This window comes from Agelaius tricolor, unplaced genomic scaffold (assembly GCF_023055355.1).
Source record: "Agelaius tricolor isolate 1412-34295 unplaced genomic scaffold, bAgeTri1.0.p SCAF_14, whole genome shotgun sequence".
Classification (NCBI taxonomy): Eukaryota; Metazoa; Chordata; class Aves; order Passeriformes; family Icteridae; genus Agelaius; species Agelaius tricolor.
The window spans coordinates 12,782,804-12,803,392 of NW_027269274.1; the positions used below are offsets into that span (position 1 = coordinate 12,782,804).

Consider the following 20,589-nt stretch of genomic DNA (forward strand, 5'->3'; position numbering starts at 1 on the left):
ATGGCTTTTGTGTCATCCCACCTGAAAAACCATGTGTGATTTCAGACATCTTGTGGTCAAAAGAAGGATGGAAATATGGAAGTGTCAGACAAGAAGAATGGTCAAAACCTGTTGGGTTTGGGTATCTGTCTAAAGTCAGTAGAGCTTAGTTTTTTATTTCAACATTCTGAAGGTATAAATATCACAAATGAGGATAAATTATTTTGGACAGTGTAAATCTTAGAAAATGAGTAGCATGAAATCAGATTGACAAGGTCATCTATTAAGTGATTGGATAGCCTTCAAATGGGAAAGGAAATTCAATTATCATAGGTTTTTCATTGTGGGTAACATAGGCAGTCCTGGAAAGGATCTTAGGGTATTACAGTATGTTCCACTGCCCACAAGCAGGATTTGAAGGAGATTCTTACAGTGAATGAAAACATTTTTTTCTCTAGGGATTAAGTCAGACTTCGAGCCTTTCCACATCACAACGTGCTCAACCTTTTCACTTTGAAATGAAGCAGTTTGTAAGGTTTCTGCCTGTTAGTCAGGATTCAAGGTTATGGCTCTTTTCTGTAATGGAAATCTTTTTTTCTGGATGCCTCTCTGTTTTCCTATCTTAATAATTTTCTTAAGGATATAAAATTACTATATTACTCTTTAATAACTGCATTTATTTTAATAACATGTTATAAAGTGAAACAATTTAAATTAAAAGAAAGGTAATATGCTTTTTAGTGTTTTCCTTGTAATACTTTGGATATCCAAAAGAAATCTGCTTTCAGAACAGACTGATCATCTATTGCCCAACTTATGTTCTTCCTTTTCTATTACATCTATTTCCCTTTATATATTTCTGTATTGTAAAGCACAGCACACACCACACACCTTTTGTTACTCCCTGTTCTTGTCCAGCCTTTTGATTTCTCTGTGTTCATTGCTCTGGAAAAGTTCCCAAGCTACTGTCGGACTGGCTTCTGCTCTCTTTCTGCAGCCTCTTGAGGTGTCTATTCTTACTCTATTTCTTTTGTAGCTTTCCTTTTCAGTGTTCCCTGTTGCCCAACACTTGTCTGTACAACTTGTCAGATGTCTCTCCCTTCTCACCATCTGTTAACTTTTATATGATATGTGCTGTAACTTTTCAATCTGGACAGAGGCCCCCGAGTCTTCCCAGTTGATGCAGACATAGCAGGAATGACAAGATACACACTGAAAATCACATTCAACTTCAATGATCTGTATTCAAAATATAAATAGTAGGAATGACAAGATACACCTGAAAATCACATTCAACTTCAATGATCTGTATTAAAAGTATAGAATATCGAAGCAGCTTTCTCTTTTTCCTCCATGTGAATTTACATTACAGTCTATTAAGGTAGATGTACTTCTCTCACTGGCATATGACATAGTGTAATAGTTTTTCATGCAAAATAGTCTTTAAAAATTTTGGTGTAAGCCAATGTAGCCTATTTTATAGGGATATACACCACATAGTACAAAACTGGCCATGAGTAGAATATCACCAGATGTTTTCAAGCAGCAGGAGGGTAGTATTTTTCATGGTTAACTTTGACTAGTAGTCAGGTGCTCTCAGTGTGCAAATTGGGCTAGACTTCAAAAAATTTCAGTAATCAGCTTGTAACTCATAAAATACTGTGAGATGTAGGTACCCAACCATCCCAGCTTGAAAATCTGGCCCTCATATATGCAGACAGACTTTATAAGAAGCATTAGCTTGAGAATGAATGTCTGCATTCTCTTGTCATAAATGGAATTATGTGTTAGTTTATTTTGTATTTCTTTATATACTATCTGGAAAATACCTCTTGCATTCTAAATTACATCACAGTAAATACATACAATGAGAGCAAAAGCTTTTCAATGGATGTCTCACAAGATTGTGAGTCCTGCTTAGAAGAGTCCAAGAGTCAAGCTGTTTTGTTCAGAGTATTTATTGGCCCCTGAGGAGAAGGAGACAGAGACTGAGTATTTCCAGATACACAAGTGGATATTATCAGCCCAGGCTTCTTTTGGCCAGCTTCCTGGGGAAGGTTAATTTTAGCGTTAAGTTCCAGCTCTTTCTCAGCTTGAGTCTGGCAACAGAAGCCAGGCTCTGAGTCCAGGAGCTCCTTTCTGTGTGACAGCCTTCTCCTCTCTTGGCTGGTTTGCCCACTGACCTGCTTTTATAGCCCTGTAAAAGTATCAGCTGACTTGAGGGCAGAGCTCTTCCCTAAGCAGCCCTGGGGGAGTTTCCTTCTGCTCTCTGTATGAAAACTCAGCACACACCTCTTTTTTCTTAATGCTTGTTGATTCCTCTGAATCCTTCCTGTACCTGTACTTTGAATCCTGTATTATGGAAGGATCTAGAGTCTTAGAGTAAGTAAAAGTGGATGAATTATTTCCTTCAGTGACTACACAATAAAACAAACATACATGCTTGTTTTGGAAGAAGAATAGGAAAAGACAGTTATCACTTTTGATCTCCAGTTTTAGTTGTATTTGCTTCTATTTATTGATGCAATAGGATGCTCTCAGTTTCCATGTCTACATGAGACAGTAGATTGATGTTTCCAATTATGGAATAAAGACAAATTTTTACAAGTCACACATAATAGGTACTGACCAAAGAATATTACTGCATATTCCAGTAAATGACATAGATTTTTCCCTACTGATCAATAGGTCATAGATCCTTTTCCTTCTTTTTATATATTCTTTTTCCTCTCTCTGAAATTATTTGGTATATGTATTTTCTATTTAGGTAAATAACACAAGAATATAAAGCTAAAAAGTATTATTGAACCATGATTACTGTTGTAATCTGAAGCAAGTAAAATGCTGCTGTATTACTTCAATTTGGAAAGTATAAATTTGCAAGGTAGTAATAGGAAGGCACTTTGGAAATATTTTAAATTGAGAACATATTACATGATAGGCAGCTATCAGGAAGAAATGTTATTCTTTTGAGACATAATCAAGCACTTTAGTGGATATTGGATCTGTTTGTGGAATCCAAGAGTATTTTATCATGTCATTATATGATTAACAAGTTTTTTTCCAGTTACATTAATCAGGCAAAAGATCAGTACAAATCTTACACTTTAATGAACATATTCAACTGCAAGCAGCAACCCCCTATTTTATAATATTTTAAGTAGTTTTGTATTATGGGACAATTTTTTAACATAAAATTTATTTCAATTTTTGGAATCTCAAAGTATCTGATACTTTGCTTTTGAAGGAATATTCCTAGTTAATGCTTGTCCATCTACTTAAAATGAAGAACAAGTGAAAGTTACTGGCACTGGTTGAGGAAGCACTTTGGGGGCAGTCTCTCTCAAGCCCAAAGGCAATCTGCAATGTCAAACTGTTGAAGCAGAAATTCTCCTTCAGTGGGCTCATTTTATTATTGGAAATTCTACTTAAACAAAGAATTGCACTTAGGTAGGATCATGACTCTAAGGAAAATTTCCCCTCTCACTCCATAGGCTGAAACTCTAAATAGCAGCTGTAGAGCATGTTAATTTTCAAATATTGTGCCTGATATGATATTCAATAACTGTACCATTAATAACTTTTTACCATTTGGTAAAAAAAATTGCTAAAATTCAGTAGTGCTCTCCAAAACCTATATCTCTATATTAAGTCTACTATTACTACTCAGACAGTAATATTCTTACAGTCATGGTAAAGTATTTTCATTTTTTTTCGTTGTTTCATGACAAATTAAACATGAACACATTCACAGACACCAGAAGGAGATGTTGGGATGTCTGTAGACATCTGTTTTGCCGAGTCACTACCAAAGTTGGTTTCATGTTCTGGACATCCTGAGATGTTTCTGAAAAGGACCATATGAGCCAGAACATTTACCATGAGTCTTACTAATAAAAATAAATTATGTGTAAGTAGCCATTTAGTTTTATGTTTGAACTATGCCTTTTTTTTTTCTGTTTTGATTAATAGTTACATTACTTTTGTCTTTTGCTATCTATGTCTATAAGGCAGAAGCTAAAGTCTGAAAATGAATACTAAGTTTTAAAGTAGTCATAGATAGTGCTCATGTTGGATGAGTGCTGCTTATTAAATCCCTTTTTCTTGTTTCAAGTAGATTGTAACAGTACTTGGAAATTGTTTAGTAGGATTTAATTTCCTAAAATACAAAGTTTTTTTGTAATTAATGGAAATGATACATACAAAAGTTCTGTCTTCTCTCCTAGGTTTCAATTTTAAATGTATATAAAACTAAACTTATGTTATTGATTTACTTCACTGGAATTGACATAGTCTGTGCTTCAATATGAAACAAATCTTGAAGACTTCTGCCTATAGAAATTTAGAGTAGAGCAAAATGAACTTTTGGAGTAAAAAACCCCATTGTTACAAAATACTTATTGTCTGAGATATTTAAAACTCAAATAGAGAGAAGAGAGGGAAATACTTGCTGCTGAGTTTAAATATATGGCTTTATGGTTTCATTAGCTGGGACCAAGAAGTCTTAGATAATGTCTCTCTTCCACGTTCTTAAACCTGGATATATAATAAAAGTATATTCTCTTATACTATAATGCATATCTCTGAAGGCAAATTGTTACAGCATGGAACATTTTCTTTGATTGTATAATTTTCTTGCAAGTTCCATAGTACAGTACCTTAATTTTGACAATGAAAGGAGTTTTCTTTTGTGAACTTGGGTTGCTGGAGACTTGTAAAGCCTGTCTGGGGGTGAGATTTAATTTAATCCCTTGAGTATTTAATAAGCATTCCTGAGACTGTCGCCAAAAGGTGACAAGATTAGCACTTGAGGTTTATTGACAGGATGCCTCATAGGAAAGACATTTATCTGTAAGGGTATTGTTTTAAAAGAAGGAATAAAGTCTGGGTTAAGCCCTGGGAATATACACACTTTCTGAAATGCAGAAAGAATAGAGCACTTTCTTTTCATCCTGGCACAGGGAATAGCAGTTTACAGGGGTAAGAAATAGATGTTGACAAAACTTCATGGTAACTAGTTTCCTATGGGAAAAAATAAGAACTTGAGGATTAAGATGGTCTTGAAGTCTTTGCCACAAACTGAATTCAGGCATGCTCAGAAGTCATTATTCAGTAATAGAATTGTATTCTTACATAAATGCTTGTACCCAAATAGATTCGTGTGTTGGAGAATGACATAGGTTACCAGAGGGTTTGTTGTTTCTGGATTTAAAAATCTCAGGAAAAACTAAATCATATCTTGTGTTCCAAGATTTTAGCATGTGAGACCTCTCAATCTCTTTGTCTCCTGTAATCTTGTTGAGAGAACTCTGTGATTAACTGGTCACAAAGTCCTGTCTGCATCAGTAGGTCTTGGCTAATCCTGTGCCCATCCCAAAGAACAAATACTCTGTGGTACTGATTCTGCTTTAGCATACCCCAGTGTGGTCCTGTTCCCATCAAAGTATTTCCTGCAGGTTTATATAGCACAAATAGAAGAATAATTAGATCCTTGCCTCTTATTTTATCTATGGAGTATGTATTGAGTGACTTATTTTAAAGCAGTTGTGATTCAATGGGGATGTTTTTAATTTGCTGCCTGTTCTCTTTTACCTCTGAGGAAAGAATTTTGTAAATGCTGAATAATTTTAGAACATGTTTTCTTGGTTAAGGGTTGGCTCATATTTTCAATTAGTTTTAAGAGGAAGGAAATCGTGTAAATGCTGTGGAATTCAGATAAGCACTGTGCATAGGAAATAAGTACTTTAATTTAGGGTGCCTAGAATTGGTAGGTCAAGCTGATGATAGTAAAGGAGCAGATCTTAACTTTGTTTCAAAGAACATGTAATCAATATTCACTCTCCTGTTTTATTTCCCTTTTACTTGAGAATTTGTTTTGGTGAAGCTGAAATGTGCAATTGCTGAAGTATTCCACTGGGTGTCATGAGGCAGTTGTTGGAATCATTAATACTTGGATGAAGTAAAGAAAGAAACATAGTGTGCAGTCCTCTGAATGCCAGTTAATGTAATTTTAGATGTGACTAATACACATGCCATAAAATAAAAAGTTCTTAACTCATTAACACGTGTATCATGTTTCTGTATCTGTATAAAATATACACACGGAGAAAAATATTGCAAGAGGTCATTCACAAGAGTAAGCTATTCTATGTCAGGTCTTCCCAAAAAGACCTTTCTATATATTCCTTAGTATTTTATAGTTTACACAGCAAGTGGAATCTTTGGCTCATAGCAGTAATCTGATATACCAAGTGATGTATGTATTAAAAAAAAAAAGAAAAAGAAAAAAAGGTACAAGACTTGTACTTGACATACTATAAAGAATTTCTAATTGAATTGTGCTCCTTCAAATTTACTTTCAAATTTTGTTTTAATTTTTATTTAAATTCTTTTAAAATTTAATTTTTTGGAAACACACTTTATGCAGTGCACACAGCTGTACTGTGGATTTTATGACTTGTTAATTGTAGATATATATGATGTCAAAACTTCAGGATTTTTTCTCCCACACTTGTATAATGTATTAGGAGAATTTTTTACCTAGGTGTGCCCCAAATTAAAGTGTATTTGATTATGGTGGTATGTTCTTGCATATGGAGATCAAATTTTTATTGATGTAACTGTTGATTTCTGCAGAGCTGCACATGCATTGAATTCAACTTCAGGTTTGTAAAGAAATCTTTAAAGTAACTGTAAAGGCTTCTGCTTCTCTTAAAATCTGAGTTGTTTTAAAGGGAAAGATATTGGCTATGTGAAAAAAAAATCATTATAAAATGAACTGGAAAACTGAATTCGTTTCAGTAGCAAGAGAACGTGATCCAAACTGAAAAAATCACTGATGAAAGTAAGAGTTTAAATATCTGTTGACAGTAATAATTTGTCTTATGTTGACAATGTATTTAAAACCAGTTTTGAGCAAATGATACTTCATGGATTTTGTCATATTTTCTTATATTATCTCAAGTGGCATACTAAAATAACAGACCAGTTAATTTTCTTGTTACTATTTATTTGTATGAAGTCTTAAGTAACAAATCTTGGGTTTGTGCCAGTTGGTGCATAATAATGAGTGGCACTGAGGGTGCAGGATGGAGGGAGGGGAATTCTTCCAACAGACAATTAATGAAATTTTACACATCTGACGCAACACACACCACACACACCCCCCTGCATTCTGCCCAGAGGTCACAGTGCCTTGCAGCCACAGAAGGGGATTGCCATCACAATCAGCAGCTGAGTGTTTTTATTCACATGTGCTTCCAAAGTCCACATTGCTTTGTGGACAACTTCTTGTGCAAAACCCTTGTGGTTTAACTCTTCCTGAATTAACCACTATAAATCATGACAGTGTGCTTGTAGGTACTTGAGCAATATGTTCAAATACTTTCTAGATGAGGAACCAGTTTTATTTAAAGAAATTAAATATCCAAAATAGAGTGACATACTTGAAATATTCACGGAGGTGAAGAAAGTGAATGGAAGTGGTGCCCCTTGAGATTTTTTGTTTGGTTGTTTGTAGGTTTGGCCTTTTTAAAAATAAACATCCTCATCTGTGCCCAGCTTAGTTTTACTTACAGCAAGGCATCATGGAAGAAGAGATTTTTAGATAGGCAGGTTATAATCTTTCTTCTTCCTCATTTTAAGGCTCACTCAAATGGGTTTGCCTCACCCTTTTTTTGTCCTTCTTATTGAACTAGAATAATCTAAAGGGGTAATTCCAGACATACTTTGAATTACTGAGATAATGCACTACCTTAGAGTGATTAATATCAGAAAATATTTAAATAATAAAATACCTGACTGTAGTGAGATTTTCCCTTTATTTTGTTTGAAAATTATACCGCTTCAGCAAAAGAAAACAAAAGGGAGATGACTGAAGTTTAAAACTGTTGATGGTATTTGCAGTTACACACCTGGCAGTATAATGGGGCATGTGTATCATATGTGTGATCTGTATGCACTCAGCATTGGAACATTGTGACAAGGTCAATGATTAGTGTAATTTTTTTTTTTACAGATTGAAAATCTACAGGAGCAACTTAGGGACAAAGACAAACAACTAACTAATCTAAAAGACAGAGTGAAGTCGCTGCAGACGGATTCCAGTAATACAGACACAGCACTAGCAACCTTAGAGGAAGCCCTATCAGAAAAGGTAAAGTTTTCTCCTGAAAACCTCTGTGTGCCGCTCTTGTGGGTGAAGTGTGTGCAGAAAATGTGCTTCTAAGTTGGCCTGACAGCTCTCCCAAAGGCTGGGGGCCTTGTCAGGGAAGCAGGTGGCCCTGTTGTGGTAGGATGAGCAGGAATGACTGTCAGGGGATGAACTGACACAGAACTTGGAGGGGAACTAGTGATGTCCTTTGAATGCTTACGGAGAAAATGGCCCAGGACATGGGAAGATTTTGCCTTCGTCAATGAGGTGAGTGGTTATTCCCTGAAAGAACTGAAAGGCACTGGACACCTGGCTTTAAGAAGGTAGAGTTTTGGGCATTTTTCTGTCTTTGTGATCTTGATTATCCTGTTATTTTTCCCATTAACAGTTGGCTGTACCAACTGTTACCTTGGCTTTCTCTGAGCACTATTGGCTTCCTACACTTCATTTTTAAGGGAAATTGCTTCATTAAAAAAAAATATTGAGCATACCTTTTTTTTCTTTTACAAGCTCTATGCCTTTATTTTGAAAATACCTAGGAGAAGGGATAAATCTGGACTGTTTAAATGAGTGGCAACATTCCTACCTGTTTCAGTGAGGTCAAGTTTTTTCTTTCGGTTCCCTTTGAATACGAGGTAATGCAAGTGAATTTATATGCCAAAAAACTTAGTACAAATTCCCACATTTTTCTGCTCACAGATCTTAATATGTACTACTTAAATGTGAACAGTAAAGTAATATGTGCCATTCTGCAGTGTGTAATCCTATGAAGGTATTTATGACTGCATATGACTTGAAAATGCTGCAGTTGTGTTGGCACTGACACATACAATGTTAATGTCAGTTTTTTTTTGTTTCTTGTGTGTTTAATTGATATTCTTGCATTTGCTTGGTCAACAACAGTGAAAAAAGTTCTTATTGGTATTGATTCATGTGGATAAGCATTTATTTATACAGAAAAATTCTACATTTCTGTGATCTTTCACTGCTAATCTTGACACAGTGTTCACCAATTTCACAGCATGTTAATAAAAAGTGACAGAAAGTACTTTGTAATCTGTTTTCTCTCTTGTAAACGATATTTTCTGGATTAGTCACTTTCCCAAAATGTCCATAGAGGCAGCTGAGGGTTTTTTAAAACAGTCCTTTGGGAAGCAGAGTGACTTGCATAGAGCAGGAGACTTGCATGGGAGTAGGGGGCAAGCACCACTGCCAAGTTAGGATTCAGATTAGCTTTGAATCATGGGGTGCTTGGTCTGAGAGCATGAGCCACAATGAGGAGAAAGTTTCCAAGGTAAATGCATCTCTCTGTAGGATTTTGATTGTTGTACAGGGAATTCACCCTCAATTTCTTTTCCATTGTGAGTCCCTTGAAGGCCACACTTGGAAGGGCAGATTTTTTGAAGTCAAGGGTGATTTCTGGGATGAAGTTACACACTGAAAGAAGCCAGTTGCCATCCTCTAGAAATTCCAAATGGACAATTACACCTGGCTTTCTTCTGTCTTCTGGCAGCTAAATGCTTTGACAGTGTCTGTTTACACATGTGCCTCATTCCTTTCTGTGTCCAGCTTCCCAATTCCTCCTGACTGCTCTCAGTAACTTTCTTATGCAGCAGCATTCTTCAGACCTACAGGCTTTATCAAGAGTTGTTAAATATTTCCATTGGGAGTACTGGTAGAAATCTGGAATAGGGGTTTGTCCAAGTGGGACAAAACAGGAACCCTTAGTGAGTTGTTTATTAACAAGTGCATCAGTAGAAGTGCTTTTATTAATTCAGCATGTAATGCTGTCAAGAAAGGATGATGCTTTCATTTAAGAATGCTTGGTTTGCATGCTTTTTCTTTCTAGAAATTGTATCAGACCTACTTTTCAACTATATAATTTTGGGTTTGTACTCTGAGATTAGGCTGTTTTTTTTGCATTAAATTAATTCTTTGTCCATTCAATGGTTTTTAGAATTTTAATTAAAAAAGAATGAATAAAATACTTCAGGACTGTCATGGGAAGATCTTTTGAAATAGAAATAAAATGTATTCATACAAATTTAGCTAACCACAATTTACTGGAATCCGATTGAGTTGCTTTTCTTAGCATCTACAGGAAGGAAAAAAAAAACAAATTAAAACATGATCATATGATATTAATGAATTATAAAGCCATTTTTAAAGTCCAAAACCTCAAATGTTTTCCTGCAGTTTTCTTGAAAATACACAGATTAAGATTTTGGCTCTGAATTAGAAAATGTGTCTCCTTATTCTTTATGGAAATAGATTTTTCCAAGTATCTGTCTCTTGATTTTCTTTTGTATTTAGTGATTAGGTATCTTGGGAACACTAAATGAGAAATTAATGTAGATATAATAAAACAATGTCAAGTTTTCCCTCTTTTAATCTTATAATTTTTCTGATGATGTTGCTGGTGTGATTTTTCCTCTTGTTGGGAATCGGAAACAAATCAACTTCAGTTGCATTTGAGTTCATTTTGGAACTAAGCTGCAAAACATATTCATTCAAGTATTTATCCCTAATTTCAGAGCTTCTGAGCACTGAGAATTTGTAACAGCAGTAATAAGGATTATATTGCAATTAAAAAAGAAAGGTTTGAAAATCAGACTGCAAAAGTGCTATCAGCTGCCTTGATGTTATAACAAGAAACTTTTCAAAGAATATCTCAGCTCTTGGACTGGCCCAAAGCAGCTCAAGAGGTTGCTTTCATGAAGCTGATATTTATAAAGTTGGTCCTACTGTAGCAGCATACAGCAGATAAGCAATGGAGTATGTCTGATAATGGAGCTATATGCTGGGGCAATTCAGTTCCTGCTTCTGTGATAAAGTGCAAATAGATTAGACCTGTGAGGTCCCAGATTAGTGCATAAGGAAAGCTGCCCAATGCAAACAAGACTGAAACAAGAACACATTGTTGGGATTTCTGCAAGTTAGCTGTTAATCAAGCAAAACATGGTTTATTAGGGCCTTTTAACACATTTTTGACATTTGGCCTTATGCAGCTGACAGATAAATTAGTCTTCTTTTGTGATTGACTGAGAAAAAAATACACTGTTCATTAAAAAGATGAAATAGTGTTATGTTTAATTTCTTGTAGATGAAAAAATCATTTGGGTAAATAAATCTTCAAGAAGGAATTGGTAAAAAATCAATTCTGAATATAACCAGGTGGAATCTGAATGTTTATGATTATTAAATAATTCTACTTTATGGAGGTTGGCATCTTAATATTCAAAGTATTAAGAATTTACATTGTGATTTGGAATAAACCTGAAGTTATTTAGTGTCATAAGTTTAGATTGGAAGGATGTTAAAGATCATCACCTAGTTCCAACCCCCTTGCCGTGGGCAGGGACACCTTCCATTAAACCAGGTTGTTTCAGCCCTCAGGTCTTCCTGGGCTCCTCAGGAGCCTCTCCAGCACGTCTGTGTCCTTGTGTGGGGGCCCAGAGCTGGAGCAGTTCTGCCCCAGGTGGGTGTCAGCAGGGCAGGAGTGCAGAGTCACCTCCCCTGACCTGCTGGCCACGCGGATTTGGATGCAGCCCAGGAATACAGGTGGTGCTCTGGGCTCTGAGTGCTCATGGCTGAGTCATGTTGAGTTTTCTGTCACTGTACACAGCCAAGTCCTCCTCTGGGCTGCTCTGTCTGTTATCTGCCCAGCCTGGCATTGCCCTGAGCCAAGTGCAGGACCTAAATGATATTGCTTCTGTGCCCCCCGACTGCCACCACCCAATGATCCCAGTGGTTCTCCTGATACTCTGCTTAAGGACCTGCTCCCAGTTGGAATGCAGTTCTAGTGGTTGTTTCATTGTACCCGAAGTATTTTTCTCTGATTGGTACTTGCATCCTCCAAGTATTGATGAAATGTAATTTTCTAGAACATAATCAGAACTTAACGAAGCCATACTACTGTGTTTGCTTTTTCCATTTTGCCCTTTGAATTAATCACCCAATCAATGACTGGTGATTGTCAGCAAATCTTGAAATAGTTATTGGAGATCAGCAAGATATGCAGAAACATGGCTGAGTTTTAATGCCTGTAGGATTACTGTTAATTAGACAGCGAAAAATCTTCCTTTGCAGTTCTTAATTCATATCAGGGTACTTTTTCTGTGTCTTGGACAACTGTTTTTTTGACATCTCAAAATATGATATGTGTAAACTGTAAGTTGCTGATAGCAAGTGGCTGATTAGATCTGGAACTTTGACATCTTATTGCAAGCACTGTGGAGTAATAACAAAATTGAAATTGAGTAAACTGGTCATGGCCTCTGAGGAAACTATTCATGGCTAGTTTTAAACTTATTTTCAAGACTTCCATCAATTATGAATACAGGAAATGCATTATTGAAGTGAATATCTTTCCACATCTATCACAAAACTAAACATACTTGTATCAGTATACCTCTTTAATGAAGTTTCTGTACTGTGTTACTCTTATCAAATATTTAAAAACTTGATCTTATGATTTTGAAATCTAGAGAAGTCTTGCATTGACTTTAATACCATTAACTCAATCGTCCTCTGCTTCTGCAGTTTTTTTTTAATAAGTGCTACATAATGCAAACAAACTTAATGCTGTTTTTTATTAAAATTATTTCCAACTTTTCTGTTTTGCAATTCTTTCCCTTGTTAGGAAAGAATAATAGAGCGTCTGAAGGAGCAAAGGGATCGAGATGACAGAGAAAGACTTGAAGAAATTGAATCTTATAAAAAAGAAAACAAGGACCTGAAGGAGAAGGTTAATGCTTTACAAGCTGAACTGACAGAAAAAGAGGTCAGTCTTTTCTTAAAAACTCTGCTCTTCTATCCATGTCATTATGATGAAAGAAAGTGCATAGGATTACTCTTGAGTCGTGTCAAGTACTGAAATTCTGCCACTTCAGTGTTCAGCTTCAGAATTGCTGTTTTCTTAAGCATTTTTCACAGTCCACATTTGTACATAAAATATTGCTTCAGTTTTTACATAGTTGTGCATCGTTATCTCTTTGTCCTTTACCTAAGCTTCCACTAGGCTCAAATATTCAATTGCTGCTCCTGTTTTTGTTTGTCAGTTAGAGAAATAGTTTTCAGTGTGTTTGTACCTCCAGAATATGACATGAGCTCGTCTGTACTATGAATGTTTGTGTTTCACTGCATGCCAGCTCCTGTGGTTCCAGTTGTATGCACAAAATGGTGTCTTTTGCTATCAATGCTTATCTTGGAGTCAGTTCTTTTTGGGGGAGGGGGAACAGGATCCGAGTGATTGCTAAGTTGGCAATGAGTTAGTGTCCTGGTGACTAGGAATTAACTTTTTACTCTTGGTCGTTTTCCAGTCTAGTTTAATCGATCTCAAAGAACATGCATCTTCATTGGCATCAGCAGGGCTGAAAAGAGACTCCAAACTTAAGTCTTTAGAAATAGCCATAGAACAAAAGAAAGAAGAGTGTAGTAAGTTGGAAGCACAGTTGAAAAAGGTAAGTTCCGTCTTAAACAAACAATCAGCAAAACAAAAATCAGCATCCCATACCTTCATTTTGAAATGATGAGCTTATTTACTCTTCTGGAGTAAATCTAGAATCTACCCATCTTATGCTGTTTGCTGATGCTTGCATCAAGTACTGCTTTTTCTCAAGAGGTTTGTACCAAAGCCACTGGTTTGTACCAAAGCCACTCAGAAATTGTCCTCAGTAGCTCTGTGAGGGAATTCTGAGAAGCTGCAACAAAATAGATGAACTGAGAGCAGGGCATTGGAGGGAAAAGGGCAGAAAGGAATTATCAAACCAGGAATTTGTGTGTGAATTAACACCACTTTTAGAAGTAAACTGAAATGTTTGCAGGATGAGAAAAAAAATTAAAAGCTTGTCTAAGAAATGCTGGAATTCCTAATTAAAATTCAGCTAAAATCAGCTTCTAAAATGAAAACTCTAGCTAGGTTTTATTTTGATGTATTTTTGGCTTTGTTGGTGAACACATGTTTGTGATAATTAAGCAAAATATTCAAAAGTTTATATCAGCTGGCAATTCAGTATTTCTCTTCAGCAAGAAGTGAAAGCAAGCATTTAAAGGAAAATGTACAAACCCTGTATTTTATTACATGGTTTTACTTAAGTTGCTGCAATAAACTAGATTTTGCTTAAATGATTTGCAAGTGTTTTGATACCATTGTTTCTTTGGCCTTTCTCTGTGTTGTAGTAATGTCTGCTCTCATTGTTCTCATTACGTATTTGATGGGGTCAGGCATTACGTTTGCCTTCTGCAATTCATGACTAAGTGTACATCAAGTGTTGTTTTCCTTTTTTTTTTTTTAATACTGATATAGTTTTTCATTTTCTGGTAATTAATATTTTTTCTGTGAATGTTATCGCTGTTAGCATAATATTCTGACACTCTTTTTTACCCAGGTTGAGTAGTATCCTGCTCAGATTAAGCATTGTTTCAATAGCCTGACCTGTGAAGAAGGTATTGCAAATTATTAAGGATACCAGCGTGTAAACCTTACACTTGTATTCTGTCTTAATTCAGAATAAATATGTGCAATTAGGTGCCTGCATTAGATCTTTAGTTGAGAGGAAGGGAAGCTTTTTTCAATAAACATATACAAATGGAAACACAAATAATTTAAATGTCTGATACCTTAAAAATGCTATTGAGGGTAGAATTAAAATCTCCAAAAAAAGGTTTATCTGGGAAGTAATTTAGTTTGCTTTAGTTTGTTAGAAAAAATGTTTGTTTACTTTGCACTCCACTTCAACAGATACCTCATTACAATCTGATATGTATTTTTTTCTTCATTTAAAAAATATAGTTAAAAGAGCCCTGGAAGCACAGATCACTTAACAACCCTCATCAAAATCCTCTTGAAGGACTTGAAATCCTAAGTGAATTGTTTATGACTGCATATTTAAGCACATCATACAGTAATGGAAAAACAAGCACTTAGAAAAGTCAGAGAGTGTCTGGGGTGTCTTTTGTATAAAAAGGGAACATGTTTCCTAAATACAAACAATTATTGAATGAAAGTTGAAAACATAATAGTTTTATTATATCATAAATGTAGCATAAAGCCCCAATGGAAATTCACCCACCATTTGTAGGAGACCAGGTATTTCCACAATAAAATGCAGTTACAACCTTCTTTCTGGGCATGCTTAATTGAACAGAAACAGTGACTGTTAATGACAGTAGACTCCAAACAGTCATTTTCAATTCACATTTTCTTTAATGAAATACTTTATGTTCAAACCTGTAAATACTCTGCATTAAAAGTAATTGGTCCCCAGAAAAATACCTGCACCATGTTCTCACTCCTCAGGAAAGTGAGTGAAACAGAAACCTGGGTCACTCTTGCACATGTCTGGCTCAGAGGAGGAGGGGACAGCAGCAGGGTCATAAATGAGCCCACGTGTGCCATGAGTGTGCTCACGTGTGAGCATCAACCCCTGCAGGAGCAGAGGCATCTGGCACAGTTCGCTTCTCTCTTTCCAAACCCACTCCAAGCGGCTGTCTCCCTGAAAAAATTCCAAGTAGCTTACACAGTACTCCTCTCTAAAAATATCATGGAAGAGGTACTTTGTTATGCTGCTGTAAAATAATTATAGTTCAATGTTGATTTATAAGTTTTAACGAATTAAAGTAAGAAATGTGAAGATAGTACCCTGTGCACACTTGCTGGGAGTTAGTCTCGCATGAGCACTAATGGTGGTAAGTGCTATGTCTGAAGGAAAATGTGCACAAGGGGCAAGTCCAAACTAAAACTGTAAATAAAAAACACCAAAGCAACTTCTGGCCTTTCTCCTCCCCAGCTTTTTCTGCTTTCTGGGGTTTTTTTGGAGACAATAGGATTCATTTATTGATAATAAAGATGGATTTTATTGGCTCTGATTAGATCCAAATATTTTTTAGTGCTACATAACTGGATTTTTTACATTTCGGCAAGAAGAAATATGCTGATTCTAAACCCATGATTTCACACAGTAGGCACATTTAAAAAATAATGAAGAGGATATTTGTACCAAGTAATTATTCATGTGACTGCTACATTTGGGTTTTAAAATTAATGTTTTAAATTATAGACATGCTTATTGTACATTTTTTGACGAATATTATGGATTGAAATACATGAAAAATTTTAAAAGAAATAATTCTAAATACCAGAGAATGGTCAATGCGTTTTTCCCAAAATTCCATAGATTTTTGTTGACTTAGTTTGTATTGCTACTTATGAAAGAACAGCAGGAGAATTACCTAAGAGGTAGCAAAGTGTTTTATATATATGTATGTATATATAATCTTTATTATCCACTCCAGAATTTCCTCCTTTTGTTGTTTTTTATGATCCTAAATTTACTTGCTTACTGACATATTTGCAGTTGCTAAAGTACTATTTGCTAAGCTGTACTGTTTGAAAGTCATTCTGCATAGAAAATTCAGTATTGTATTAAACAAAAGGAAAGTAATAAATTTAATGATACTATTTAATTAATCTTTTATTATTACTGTCTTTGAAGCTTTGGTGATAAATTGCAGCCTCAGCCAAAAGCACTTCTTGTGATTCATTGCTTGAGACCAGCACTTAATGTATCATCAAAAGTGGACACCTCTCTTTATTTCATGGGTTATTTAACTTGAGAAAGGGAAAGTAACACAAACCTTAAGTTTCTTACTCCAGCTATTCTTTTTTAGGAGCCAAAGTCAACATTTATGTTTCCCCAGTGCCTCTCACTTTCACCAAGGAATGTTTAGAATCTTAAATTTCTACCTTTTTTTTTTTCTTTTTTTTTTTTTAATGACATGTTCTTCTGTGCAAATGCACTGGTTTTGTTGAGCTAATGCTGTTTTCCTGGATCTTTCCTTCTTTTCCTGTCTGTGCTTCACTCCCTACCAACTTTGCAATGTAGCAAGCTGAGCAGTTGTTCAATCAGATGTACAATCCAGTAAGTTCATGTTTAAAATGCCCGCTGTAACATATGGAAGCATGAGGATCCATTCCCTTACTGTGTTGTGCTCTTCCTCTGTGGAGCTTTGCAGAACACTCCTGGTGCTCACTCTGCTGTATCCATTATATCCAAAAAATGAACTTTGTGGACTTGAAGGCCTGTTTAAGAATCTGAAATGTATTAAATAGGTACAGACTGTGTTTCTGAGAAAACAAATGTCCTTTAGGTCCTCAACTTCTCCATTAGAAAATGCATGCAGAAATTTTTTTCCTTTTGCTTTGCTTTTTAATTCCTCCTTGTACAGTACTTTATTTGATCCTTCAAACTTATATAACTCCTAATTTACTCAGTTTATCTTCAGTGACTGAGTTAATTAGATGAGTAGTAATATCTAGGAAATGACTGGCAGTATTTTCAAAAGTCCATATGACTAAACTAGATCAGTTCTGCTCATGAAAGAGTGTATACATTTAGCATACACACATTAGGAACATGGAAAATTTGTATTTAAGTGAAGAAAATACTGAAATATAAAATGATAAATGCAAAAGGCAGTCTTTGGAAAAGCACAGCATTGTTTTGGCTTGTTTAGCATTAATATTCTCACAAATGCCTGCTTAATTGCACAATATCTCTTTTAACTTGACTCCTTCAATTTGAGGAAGAGCAGCAACAAACCTTTTCTCTAGAGAGAGGAGTTTCAATCTTTTTGGCTGAGACTGTTACATTTCATGTGCTGTGAGCATCACAGGACAGAAAAATGATGTAACTGTAAGAGCAATTTAAAAGCTATGGTTTATGTAGTAATCCTAGTCAGAATTGCTATGTAATTTGGATAGTGTATATATAGATGAAGTGGGTTTGTAGCTGAAGTAATGTGATACTGCACATTAGAGGAGGTATTGCCATCACTGGAGTCAGGGGGAGCTTTGCCATGGGTGTCCATGGACCAGGATTCCAGCTTTGGAATCTGTTATGGTTAGGTTAGTTATGGTTAGGTTTTGTAGCTCCAGCCATGTCATGCATATGTCATGACTTGTGTATGGGAAAAGAGATTCCCACACAATCTGCTCTATTTACTTTTGAAGTTATTGGTTACCTTGTTTAGAATTTAGTCATAAATTGTAGCACAATAGCATAAAACCCGATATTATCACCTCTACCCTCCAGCACAGTGCTGGAGAAAGAGCTTGTCCCTTTCAATGATAAACCCCTTTTTTTCTGTATCATTTTGGGTCACTTTTGTGGTAGTTATGTTTCTATTCATGTCATTTGCACTGCTCCTGTGCTTGTCTTTTCAGACTGGAGTCTTTTTACTGTTGGTTTTTAGCTTGGTTTGCATAAATACTGGCCAGTCATTAGATCAATATTAGTGATTCTGCTGTATACAATTAATTTGTTACTTTCTAATCTGTTTGTGTGCAGTATTCTAAAGTCAGTCCTTAACTGTTTTTTCTGCCTTTATGTGGTTAATTTTCAAAAGGACAGCCTGTTGGAAGTTGCAAAGCAATGGATGCAAGATCCTTTTCCTTTGGCACCAGGCAGCAATCGTACTATACCCACAAGATGATTTTTTAAAAATAAACTTCTCTTGCTCACTTTCTTTCTTCTCCTCATATATGAGAATAAGTTGTAAATAGAATTGGACATACATTTCTTCATGCTTTAAAGGTGAACTTTTTGAAATACCCAATGAGATTTTGTGCAAAATTGATTATAAGAAATTACATTATTGCCTTTGTGCTGTCATTTAAATATCATGCTGTATTGAGTTTGAGTTCAGGTGAACCTTTTTCTGAATATTAAAACTACATTTGCCAAGATCTTCTATAAGAGAAATGTCAGATTAAAATTTAAACTACTTGCAGAATACACTATAAATTACTTAGAGCCGTCCCTAAAGTTAAATGAAAACCTCCTGAGTTTTAAGGAGACAAGAAAATTTGTGTGACAGCAATCTTTTTTCCCCCATCTTTTCTTGGAAGTAATAAAATTTGAAGGATCTTACAAAGTAATAAATATCTTGCATGTAAATTCTGCTGTTCCTTTTCTTTTTTTTGATTTTAAGTACCCACTTGATTTCTGTGTATGTTTGTGTCTGAAGCTTTAAAAATGAAATACTTATCTATCCCTCCATTTCTGTTATGCAGAATAATACATGCATGACTGTAGCATAAGACTTTAATAGCCTAAATAATTCATGTTGCATGTCTGTGCCACACTGTTATGATATTTCTGTAGGAAATTTGTGGTTTACATAAGGAAATGTTACTTTTCTTCTAAACCATTTACAGTGCTTATGAAGCAAAGATGAGAATGTAAAAATTTGTGACATTCTAATGGTAGAGTGATATGCTATTTTTACTCAGTTGTAAAAATAACATACAAAATCACAGTCATAATATTGGGAGAAAAAGCATCATAAAGTGAGCGGATTATTTTGCAGTTAACCTAATCTGTACACAAAAGGGTTATAATTTGCAGATACAATTTAAGAAAGCTGAAAAATACACATGGACCAGTCCCTCCTACCATAAAAGCCCCATAGAAACAGGAAATGTGTTTTCCAAGGTAAGAGAGAACTTAAGGAGTAAACAGGGGACAGAAATTCAACAGAAAAAGGAGAGTACAGCAGAAATAGGCAGAGACTTTCTGATTCATGTGATTCATGCAGCTTCTGTCTAGAACTAGATCCAACAGTGCAGTCTACAGCCTAAAAAAAGCCAAAGAAATCTGCCCTGTCCTGGCAGGAGCAGGGTCAATATCAACTGAGCTGCCTTTTAACTCCTTTGGGCCTACTGTTTGACCTCAAGAGTCAAGTTCCAGCTGTCAACAAATCACCCCTGATCTGTACACAACAAATTCAGAAAGGTGCTTAGTTCAGATCCAAACACATCTTTCAAAGCCGTAAAATAAAATGGGGCCTTATAAGTAATTCTGTGCCTTTGTCTTGGCCCTGTCAGATGGATTGTGTTTTGCTCTTTTCTAGTATCAGCAGCTTTGTTTACAATGTGAAGAGTCCCTTAAAGGGAATTGCAGGTTAAAATACCACCTGCAGAGAGCCCTTTGTAAAAATTTGGTTTTTTGTTCTTGCTCTCCCTTTTTAACTGACTTTACTTCTTCATTTAGGCAATACCCTTGTAGAAATCTGATTCCTGAAAATATTCCAAAAAAATTCTCTAGGTGCTTTGAAAAGTAGAGGCAATCAGATCAGTTGGTGGTTTGCAATACCGGCTTTATTTTTTTTTAGATTATTTTTTTAAGACCAACCTTGTAGTAACTTAATGCTTACATTGATTTATGTATGACATTGGTTGGATGCTTAATCACATTTAATCATATCTTCAGAGTTCCAGTTCATGTTGGGGAAATGCAATGACCCAGTTTGTGCTGCAGAACTTTCCAAAAACAAATCCCACAAATATGGAATGGCATGAGTACCACAGAAAAAAAGAACTGAAAATACTTTTTCACCTTAATGTTGATTTCCTTAGCATGCTGTTGAGCCAAGATTTAAAGGGCTAAACTGAGGAA

General features: G+C 35.5%; 1 protein-coding gene across 11 annotated transcripts in view; it reads left to right on the forward strand.

Annotated features, from left to right (window-relative positions):
- Positions 1-20,589, forward strand: part of ERC2 (ELKS/RAB6-interacting/CAST family member 2) — a 407,180-nt gene that overhangs the window by 134,103 nt on the left and 252,488 nt on the right. For 5 of the 11 annotated variants that reach the window (XR_011681174.1, XR_011681175.1, XR_011681176.1 and 2 more), the window contains exons 8-11: positions 7,997-8,134; positions 12,774-12,914; positions 13,453-13,593; positions 17,017-17,052. Coding sequence is in view for 1 of the 11 variants with exons in the window: in XM_071439763.1 (XP_071295864.1) it covers positions 7,997-8,134; positions 12,774-12,914; positions 13,453-13,593; positions 17,017-17,052 (456 nt within the window). In the remaining 10 variants the exon portion in view is untranslated. The remainder of the gene's footprint in view (positions 1-7,996; positions 8,135-12,773; positions 12,915-13,452; positions 13,594-17,016; positions 17,053-20,589) is intronic. The other 6 variants (XR_011681180.1, XR_011681181.1, XR_011681182.1 and 3 more) reach the window with 3 other exon arrangements.